This window comes from Porcisia hertigi, chromosome 31 (assembly GCF_017918235.1).
Source record: "Porcisia hertigi strain C119 chromosome 31, whole genome shotgun sequence".
Taxonomy (NCBI): domain Eukaryota; phylum Euglenozoa; class Kinetoplastea; order Trypanosomatida; family Trypanosomatidae; genus Porcisia; species Porcisia hertigi.
Window position 1 is genome coordinate 412,497 of NC_090590.1, and position 10,992 is coordinate 423,488.

At 59.6% G+C, this 10,992-nt stretch overlaps 1 protein-coding gene across 1 annotated transcript; it reads right to left on the reverse strand.

Annotated features, from left to right (window-relative positions):
* Window positions 1-5,445: 5,445 nt before the first annotated feature.
* Window positions 5,446-5,685, reverse strand: JKF63_03825 (uncharacterized protein; the record flags this gene model as incomplete). The annotated part of the gene is made up of 1 exon (XM_067899823.1): window positions 5,446-5,685. The coding sequence occupies one exon, from the start codon at window positions 5,683-5,685 to the stop codon at window positions 5,446-5,448; it is 240 nt and encodes a 79-aa protein (XP_067755029.1).
* Between the last annotated feature and the right edge of the window lie 5,307 nt (window positions 5,686-10,992).

Sequence of the window (10,992 nt, forward strand, 5' to 3'; positions counted from 1 at the left end):
CACCCCTCACCCCACTCATTTCACCTGCGCCCCGAAAGAGAGAGGCCCAGCGAGCCGGTGTTCTTCTTCTCCGTGTGACTCTCCCCGCAAATATTCGCGTGGTCGCAGGGGGGACATCACAGATGTGGGCGTGTGTGTACAAACCGCCACCCGAGCTGCTCGAATTGCGCGTATCCTCTACGCCCAACCAAAGTCTGCATGAATACAAGACCCTCAGTCACGTCGAAGGCGTCCGGCAAGGCAAATCCTTCGCCCCCCCCCCTCCCAGCACATCACTAAATCAGGTTTAGCGCTACTCCCTCCATGACCGACACAATCACAGAGCCTTCACTCAGACGAAAAAGCTGAAGTAAAGGGTGGCGATGGTGCCGAAGACAATCGCAATCACGCCGGAAACAATCAAAAAGTACGTCGCCAGCCAGTGCCAGAGGCCCACAGTCTTGAGGCTCCAGTCGCCGCAATACATCCAGAAGTACGCAGGAAACAGAAAGCTGATGAAGCCGCCGCACAGCGAGCCCACCAGCCCTAGAGCCGTGTCGATGCTCGGGATGAACAGACCGCACACGAGGGTGACCGTTGCCATGAGCAGTACCACACTCGTGTGCTTCCAGTACGGCACCGTATCCAGATCCCAGCTCAGGCAGTGGTAGATGAAGTTGCGGCACGGCAGCATGTTCATCGCGAAGGCCGCGCAGATCTTGATGAGCATGCCAACGTACGCCACCATCATGTACGGCTGGTGCACAGGGTCGAAGTTGTACAAGATCGAATCCTTTATGTCGTCCGCAAAGTCCAAGTACCCAAACACGCCCGTCAGGATGTACAGCGCCATGCACACCGTCATCGAGATGACGCTCGCAACGGTCAGCTGTCGCACAGACGGGCGGGGGCGCTGCTCGAAATATACAGACCCCGTCACAGCCTGGCACAGAAACGAGAAAATGAAGATGGACAGTCCGTAAACCGCCCTGTTGCCAGTTGTGAAGTACTGCATGTCGCCACGCATGCCCTTCTTCAAGCCGTTTGTGCTGGAGTGGACAACGATGGTGACCACAAAGTAGAGCACCATGCAGACACCAATGGCAGAGATGTAGCGGATGCTGTTCACGCGCTTCGGGACCACGATCGGCACCATGAGCACCAGCCAGACGAGGCTGGTGATGCAGCGGTTGCCGGCGGTGGTGAGCAGGAACCTCGGCGTCCCGGGAGACTTCTCGAGGATCGGCGTGACGAGGCTGCTGACAGCGCTGATGTAGGCCACCGCCGTGCCGAAGCACGACAACCACAGGACGAACCCGACAAAATAGTCCCAGCCGGGTCCGAAAAGAGTGCGCGCCAGCTCTTCGAACGTCCGGCAGCCGGTTGCCCGCATGGCGTAGCCGAGCAGCGTCATGGTATACACCGTCACCGTTGTCACGATCACCAAGTAAATGATTGACATGATGATACCCGACATCGCGAAGGACGACGGCATCGAGATAATGCCGGCGCCCAGAGTGACGGAGCCGAGGCTGAAGCAGTTCGACAGCACGCCGCCGTAGGGAATCACCCACTCCGTCAAGCGAAGGATGATGTTCGGCTCCGGCTTGACGACCTCCGTACTGTTATCGGAGGGAGAACCCGGCAATTTCGTGAGGCTCCCGTTGTCCTGCACACCTTTGGTCTGATCGATGACCATGTGCCCTTCCACGGCGTTGCCCAGGTGTCCATCCGTGAGAGAGTCATTCAAGTGCTCGTTCGCCACCGCGGTACGGAGAGGGTTGTGGAGATCGGTCATATTCGCGTGTTGTTTTCCGGAAAAGGGAGATGCAGGGCGTATCGGGAGAAGAACCACGGGACTTGGAGAAGCTGTCGAGGACTAGTAGAGGGTAGGGGGGGGGGTAGACCAGGCGATATCGGGGTGCGAGGAGACAAAAGGGGATGCCGTGATGGGTCGGGACGAAAGAAAACACAAGGAAGCGGAAAAGAAAAAAAGGAAGTCAGGAAGGGGAGGGGAGGTGGGGGCTGTAAGGCGGGGAGAGAGAAGAAAAAAAAGAGTGGGGATTTCACGGTGACACAGGTACGTGAAAAAGGACACACACAAGAAATGAATTACAGGAAAAGAGAGGGGTTTCAAACAAGAGAAAAGAGACAAATAAAATATATATATGTAATATTAAACACGGGGAAAATACGGCCAGTGCACCTATCGGACTTCTTCAGACGCCCTCCTTCTCTTCGCTCCTCGGGACGGGGCTGTTCTCGGCTTTCTTCTCCTCTTCCTCCCTTTCGTTGCACGCACTGGGTAGCCTTCCTTTTACCTGAGATGTGAAGAGGAGGGAGCGGTCGATCGAGTAGGGTGGGTGGGTGGGTTGAGGGGAGGGTAGGAGGGGGGCGGGGTCTTTTCGCTGTCCTGTGCGAGTGTTGCGCGTGTGTGATTCTCCTCTCTTCAAGAGAAACGCAGTGAATCACGACACAAAAGGAATAAAGCCGAAGGGAGCCGTGGAGACACACGATAGAGGCGCACGCAGAGGCAGGGCAAGGGCGAGAGGGGGGACGGCGTCGTGATCGCGTGAGATGTGGCTTTCAGTGCAGTCCGTGGAAGTGGAGCGAGGGAAATGGTGCGAAGGATGCGTGAGCTTCGCAGAGGAATTCGAGCACGAGAAGAAACGTGGAAGAGGGCGAGCAGGGAGGCGGAGATGGTGTTTCGCAGGATAGACAGAGATACAGTGACAAGTGGCGACACTGCTCTGCTCAAGATGGAGAGAGAAAATCACAGCTATCAGATATCCACGGAGTTCGTGGAGAGCTGCACCCAGGACCCGAAGGCAAACAGCAAACTGGGCCGTCACGTAGGCGGCGACTCGTGTACTCGCCCGTCTTTTATTTTGCGTGACAGTACTTGGGTGGATGCTCTGGCGCTCATCCGTCCGGGGATCGCAGCGGATCAGCCAATGGAGTCGAGTAGCTCGTAGGGCAACGGGGGGAGACAGAGCAGGCACCATGGTCACGGAGGAAGACCCACAATACTAGTGGCACACCATACACATCTGAAGCCAGCAAACAGAAGGCGGGAACCAGACACTGCCGAGCATCTCGATAGAAAAGAGGGTCAGTCATACATGAAATACAAAGGAGACACAGTCACGGTCGTCGAGAGCCAGACCGGAGGGTGTGTGTGTGTGTGCGTGTGTGTGGGGCGGGGGGTGAGGGGGTGAGGGGGGAGAGAAGATTCCCTCGTCTGCACGGAGAACCGTGCGCGAGGAACAGGTGGGCCCTTGTGATACGCGCGCAGCCAGAGAGGCGGAAAAAAAAAGAGACGGCGCTCACCCTACCGGCGGCGCGTCATTCATCGATGTGTTCGGTCCAGGGGCTGGTAAGGGTAGCGGCTAGCGAGTGAGGCGAATTCCTCGTTTCGGCGACGATCAGCCTCGAGCTTGTCGGCACGGTAGGTCGGCTGTGCGCGCTCCAGGCGGTCTAGCATCTTCGCGTTCTCCTGCGCAATCACCGACCGTTCCTGCTGGCGGCGCTGCTGCGACCAGATCGCCCTGTTGTGGTGGCGCCACGGCTCCGACATATCCAGGCCACCGTGGGTATTCATGATGTACAGCATCTTCCTCACCAGCTTTCGGTTGTCGCGGTTCACCTGCTCCGCGCGCGCGACGTTGAAGGGCGCAGATCCGATCGGTCGCACATACGCGCAGCTCTCCGGCGTCTTATTGTCGACGCGACAGCGCTGCTTTTCCACCCGTTCGCGATGCCTCCAGTAATTCCGCTCTCGCTCCCGCTCCACCGACATCAGGTTACTATTTCTCTTGGGCTCCATGTGCAAGAAGGGCAGCAGCCCGGGGAGAAGCGGCAGACAGTGACGAGATCAGTGCACCGGTGCAGGAAACTCGAAAAACAGCAATATACCCATACACATTACATATATATATATATATATATATATATATATGTATATGAATATATAGGTGTGTGCACGTGTGTGTATATGTGTGTGCGTGTATATGTGTGAGAGGAGCTGGCGCCTGGTTCGTCACCGCAAGTCCTGTGCAGACAGGCACACCACCGGACGCAGAAATGCGGCGCGGTTCTCTGCAGAAGAGAGGCGATACACTTTCCTCGACGTATGGCGTCCGAGCACCGGGTTGGTGAGAAATGGAAGGCTCTACTCGGTCGTACTGCGCACCGCTTTACAGGGTCGCGCCGCCGCACACGAGGTGCACAAGAGCGTATCGAGCGAGGGAGGGAGGGAAGAAGGTGAGAGGCACAGTAGTGTTCAAGTGGGGGAAAAGGGCTGTGAAATGTCTCGAGGTGTACCCGAGTTAGGGTTGGGGTGGTGCAGCGAACGACGCGAAGCACATGAATAACGGGGAGTGCCCTCCGCCCCAGTGAGGGAAGCGGCTGCAAAGTGGGCACAGCAAACCTGCGGGGGTCATCCGCGCGATCCCTCTCCCCTCCTTTCGGGCTGAAACAAACAGGCGCCCGAGTGCCAAAAACACGATGCGCATGTCACCGGCGGAATCCGTGAGAGGGTGCGCCCGTATCCCAGCCCGTACAAACTGCTCCCATTACCGGCTGCCCCCCCGACCAGCACCGCACACTTCTCTATATACTACGGGTCTATTCTTTATATACTCAGACACGCGCCTTACACAGTCGATTTTTCTCCATTCAGTGGGCGTGAGAGTGGGAAGCGAAGTAAAAAGGAGGGACTGACCAACAGCGCAGTCCTTTGCACGCAAACACATGCATATGAATATATATATATATATGTGTGTGTGTGTATTTATTTCTGTGCGCTCTCCTTGACAAGAAGCTGTCGGTGATGTACAACAATAGAAGAGCGCACGAGATCGCTGAGAATACGAGGCGTATCGCAGCCTGGTGTGTGTGTGTGTGCGTGGGTGGAAGTTGGGGGGGGAGGGGGAAGGGGGGGAAGCATGGAAAAAAGAAATGGGAAGAAAGAAAGCGAACAGCAACTTACAACACGGTGGGGAGGGGAGGGGCGGAGGGAAGATGTCACCTCGCAACGGGTGGGGGGAGGGGGGGGGTGCGCTGAGCGGTGAAAAGCTGTCGGGGAAGAGGAGAGCGGGCGAGTGGGCTGGCGTTTACATCCATTGCAGCCCACCGTCTCGCCTCGTTTCGCACCACGCCAGCGCCCCTTCCACGACCTCATCCCGTGACCACAGAGGGTCGCCTCGCCATACACGTCCCCTCGCTCACATCACCCTCTGAGACCACACAGACACACGTAAAGCAAAATGTCAGCCATACACGCGCACAGACACAGCTAGGAAAAAAGAGAGAAGGGGGAAGGCAGTGGGAAAAACAACAGAGGAACTTACGGAAGACAAACCAATACAGAGAGCGCCAGGGCCTTCGTGCAGGGGCAGCGTCAGTATGCAGGAAGCCCGCGCGGCCTCACGCTGCTGCGAAACGCACTCCTGCGGTCAGTGTGCCTTAGATGGGCTCCTCGGTATGCTTGCCGTTTGCGGCCTGGCTCTCACCCGCCGTCATCACCACCGACCCGGGCAGGTGCAGCTCGTCGGGGCGCTTGTACGCAATGAAGAGCGCCGCAATCACGCCCACCACCGTGATGCCCAGGCACACCCACACCAGCGGGAACTCCTCCTTGGACTTCGCCGACACCACGGACAGACACGCCGCGAGGGCGGCGAGCAGCAGCTGTGCAGCGGACATGATAGTGCGGAATACGTATAGGGTTCGAGGGGGGGGGGTGGCGGAGAAAGAATGCGGGAGAGTCGCGCTTCACTCTTGGCAATGAATGCGTGTTTGCTTCGTGGGCGTTCACTTTTTGCTGTTGTGTTGGTGGTTCGGATAGCGGGAGTGGGGCGAGAAGAGACTGCGGAATCTGTACGACGCGCGAGAGCAGTGTTCGCGTGGATTTTGCAGAGTATGGAAGTGTGGAGCGAGAACAGAGGAGGGGGGGGGGTGCAGAGAACAATTCAGCAGGCAGAGGTGGGTTTCGAGCGCAGCGCATGAGGAGAGAAGGAGCGGAGTCGAGCAGTCCGGAGGGTAAGCGCCAGCCGCCCGCCTACACCATGAACGGAGCACCGCGCACGCGCATCGACCAACCCCCTTTGCGCCGCATTGCACCGTGGGGGCTTCTGTTTTTTGAAGTCTTCTCCCGCGCCAGTGAACATCGTTCGCTGAGTTGCCGGTGTGCATTTTTTTATCTTGGACTGTTCGCCGAGCCTCTTCGGCGCAAATGCGTACGGAGAACACAAAATGAAAAAGCAGAGAAATGTCAGGCACAACTCGGTCAGAGAGGAAACAGCGCTCGCAAGCAGAGACAAGCGTGCACTGCGTGGGCTCACAACCGTGGGGGGACGGGGCGTCCACCGGATAGTTGTGATGGTCCTCCGCCACTCCGTGGGAGTGCGTCCATTTTGTACTCCACTCCGCGCACGATGATTTTTTTTTGGGGTCCCGGGAGGGAACTGCGAGAAGGGAAGGAGGGACGAGAACGTACCGAGGACACACTCACACACGACACAGTGGGAGAGCGAAAGAAAAAACGAGGGCGGCGTAATTGCTTTCCTCCAACCACACATCCCAGTCCTCGAGAAAAGGGGGGGAGGGGAGAGGAGGGAAGAGAGCACGCACATCACCACAGGCGTCACACAGTCGAATACCGCAAGCACAGTAGGTTTCGAAAAAACAAAGAGGGGGGGAGGAGGAGAAAGGGGATATGATATCATAGCAACTGTGTTGCACCCCTGACGTTGTCTCTGCTCCGATCTGCAGAGGCGCAAACAGCGAAACACGCAGCGTAATTTACGACCCGCGGAAAGCACGAGAAGAATCAGCGATGGGCCACAAGTGCAAAGTGCCCTCCCCGCCCTTTCTGCGTGTATAACACTACAACACCACCACCACCCCTCATAGGGCAGAGGGTGGGGGGAGAGTAGGAGGGAGGGGGCAGAGGGGCACTTCGCGGAGACAAGCATAAACATACATGCGCGGAAAGAAGCATCCAACAGAGACCTGGTTATCGCCGGATATTTGCAACAGTCAGGAATGCGCGAGATGCAGGAGAAGGAGGGGAGGGGGGGGACACAAAAGCAAACACCAACAAAACAAAACAAAACAAAACAAAACAAAAGACACGCGATGTGAAAGCCCACTCTCGGGTCATGAAAATAAATGTTAAAAACTGCCAGAAAAAATTGGAAAGACGACTCCTGTTGTATAAGAGACGGCCACTGGCCATGTGAGATCTCTCCACTGCAACGTCTGCACCCACCACACACGCGTCACCCAGTATACACTAGCAGCCACGGCACATCAGCACACCAACACACGCGGAACTGCGACTACCACAACCCCTGCTCGTCATCCAGGACAGACGGTCTACGCTCTGCAAACACAGCGCACCCAGCCGGCGTGGCGTACCCCCCCCCCCTGCGATAAGTTGGCGCGCACTCGCACCCGGGCCGTCGTCGTCGCGCTGCGTGCACTCGCACAGCTCAGCCGCGGGCGGGGGACCCGCTCGCGAGCCTAGGCGCGCACCGCAGATCCGCATCCAGCGAGTGGACAGCCTCAACCCAGCACGCCCCGAGACGCCATGGTCAGCCAGGGTGCCACGCTGCGGCCTCAACCGCTTCGGGCCACTGCACACAACACAACACCGCGTAGCGACTCCTCCCCACACAGCAATCGGCGGGGCCGGGTGGCGTGCTCCACAGCGGTGTCCCCGCGCTTCGCCGCAGCGCCCTCGTCAGTGCCACAGCGGTCCGGCATCTCTCGGCGGCGTGATCCGCATGCATGGCCACACGTGACGGCGTTGCGGCGGGCTCGGTGGCAGCAGGGCACACGCAGCGCCTTGTCTTCAGCCCGCACGCCTCGCGTGGCAGCACCACCCAAGGGTGACAGGAGTACTGAAAGGGGTGACAGACACAACAGCCACCAGAGGCCCACTACATGCGTGCCACCCAAACTCGTCCATCGCACGGAAGCGGACGCGGATCCACACAGACCAGAGCTGGGATGAAGAGAAACACCCGCAGGAGAATAGGAGAGGGGGTATTACATGCACTGGCCCCGCAAAAGCCCGTTGTGGCGCGACAGCACCGCACATCATACACGACGAAAGAGAAGAGCGCACAAGGGCATCACTCAATATGCGAAAGACAACAGATCGACCGCACAGCGCACACCCGGCACACGCCACCCCCGAGCTCGTTGCACACACACACACACACAGAGACACGGGTCCACAGCCAACCGGAGATACATACAGCAGGGGCGCCAGAAAAGCAAAGTGAAACACACGACCAGGTGCTTGCCGACCTCAGCCCTCTAGGTACTCATGTAAAATAGATTCCATGATGTTCCACTCGCTGGAGTCGGGGCCGTACACGCCCGTGACCAGCGCTTTTGTGTGGTGAAACAGTTCTCCGTCGACAGACTCTCCAGAAACCCTTCGCAGCGCGAACATGTAAAGCATCGCCACCGCCACGAGGGCGCAGGTCTCCTCCAAGCACACAGCCACGCAAGTGCGCTCATCGCAAAGGTGGAGGTCGGTGTTGATGTATCGCCGCTTCTTGATGAGCAGCGCCTCGCACTTCTTCAAATGCGCCTCCCGCTTCTTCGCAGCGGCGCTGCCTTCCGCCGTCACCGCGTTGTGACGTGACCCGCGCTGCTCCGCCCCGCCGTCCTCAGCCGCTGGCGCCGAAGCGCCGCCACCCTGCGCATGGGGCCCAGCCTTCCATGCCGGTGAACGAGACCCCTGCTGCTCCGCCATGACAGCGAGGTGTGCAAAAGTGCTCTTCCCAGGCACAAACCCAGGCAGCGACTTCATCAGCATGAATAGACTGCACCCCGGCACCACCTCGAGACCGGTATCGAAGTTCCACCGAGTGTAGTGGTAGCTCATCCGCTCGGCGGGGGAGCGCAGCTGCGCCTGCATGTGACTGCTCACGTCCCGCTGCACATTGAGGCGGACGTTGCGAGCGAGCATCAGCGGGATCAGCGCAGACTGCGTGGGTGCCCACGGCGCGCCGGACGCGTACAGGTGGCGGTGTCGGTCGTTGGCAAGGGAAAGGAAGTTCTGGTCGCTCACGTGGGAGCTGGCAGCCGTCGAGCTGACGTAGTCGCGGTCGAAGTTCTCCAGCGCCGGCACGTGCGCCGTGATCAGCGCGCTCAGGTACTCGTGCGGGTACTCCCCCGCGAGGTCCAACGCCACGCGGTACGCCGTGTGCAGGTGCTCCAAAACGTTGGCGTGGATGCGATTCAGCTTCCGCTGCTCCGTGAAACAACGGTAGCTCCGCAGCAACAGCCCGCAGTAGTTGGCGAGAAAGCTCAGGAGGAAGAAGCGGCATCGCGCCTCCAGCAGCGCGAGGGTCACGAGCAGCGCCGCCGTGCGATCCATCGAGCGCCACCGCTGCTTCCCGCCCGCGACGTCATCCCAGTCAGGGCCAGCCTCGGCATGCTCGCACCCCGCGAGGTCAGAGCTGAGCTGCAGGTTGCGCTTCTTGTCGTAGTCGATGAAGCCGCCACCGTCGCCGAGATGGGCCGCCTTCCACAGCGTCAGGCAGTGCAGCAGGCTCTGCGTGTGGCTGATGGTCAGCAGGCAGTAGCGCGCGGCGAGCCCAGTGACCTTCTCCACATTCACGGTCGAGGAGATCAGCTCGAGGTACGTGTGCGCAATATCGGCCAGCAATCGGAAGTAGTCCATCACGTGGTGCAGGTCCCCGTCGAGCGGCAGGCCGATGTCCACCACGCTGATGCTGTAGGCGGACAGCGTACCATCTGTCGGCTTGTCTGGCTGCTCCGCAGAGAAGCTGTCTTCGCCTTTGTCAGGCTCCTCGTCGATCCTCACATCCCCGCCGTCAGCGAGGTGGTCAGGGTCGGCTGCCGCACCGCCGTCGAGCACGCTCTGCGCAGCCTGCGCCGCGCTGCCAGGCTCCAGCGCCCCGCAACTGCCCGCGTCGCTTGCTCTTGGTGCATCCCCCTTCGATAGGGACGTGTCGCCACCTTCGGAGCCAACCGTGTATATCTTCTGCGACAGAGCCTTGGCCAGCGCGGCCCAGAAGTGCTGTCCGGGATGCCTCGTCAGTGCACGCACAAAGTACAACTCCGACACGGTGAAGCGGCCCTCCTGTGCGGCCTTCATGCCGCGGTAGAACACCTCCGGGTGTCCTTTGCCCTCCCGGCACACCGACGGCGGCGTGTTGCCCATCTCAGATCGCAGGCCTTGAGGGGGATGGGAAGCAGGTGCGCGTGTGCGAGGTACGCGAGAAACAGCAGCCGGCGGCGAGCACACCCGTCAGCGGGGCAGCTGGAGAGAAGCAGGGCGGAGTGGATAACACAGGACGCGCGGAGGAGGCACGTGGCAACCGCGAGGGTGGGCGCCGGGATGGAAAGATGTGAGGAAAGCGGCCACTGCGGCTGGGGACGCGGTGAAATGCAAGACGCGGGGGTGGCTGAAGCGGTGGAGGGAGGGAGAAAGGGCGGAGGTGGACGAGAGGGAAGGCAAGAGGGCACAAATCAGGGGCGCGTGGGCGACAGCCGCAGGGAAACATCAGCCACACAGTCCACTGCGTGTGCAAAGTATGACGCGCCAATGCCACGGCAGTGTCGCGACAACAAAAAGCGGCGCGCAGTCGTCAACCGACCCATTCGCGACAGCGTACACCAATGCGGCGCCGTGGTGCACCGGTTACGAGCTGTGCTGGAGTCTGTCCTGTACACCACCGAGGCGGTTTCTTTTCAGCAATGTAGGCCGCTGGTTGCGGTTACCCACGAGGGCGTGCAGGTCGGGGGAAGGTGGGAGAGGAGACGGGGTGGGGGTGGGGGTCAACGGTGCTCTGTTACGCACACGACGGGTACAGGAAAAAAAAAAAAGAGGGTCCGCGAGACGCCGAGGCGCAGGGACACCGTCGCGCGGGCTGCCCGTCCTACCACGCCCCATCTCGGGACAACAACGACGTGGGTACGGTCCAAAGCGGTGTGGCAGCGCTGCTCGCGCGTGCCCAACAACTC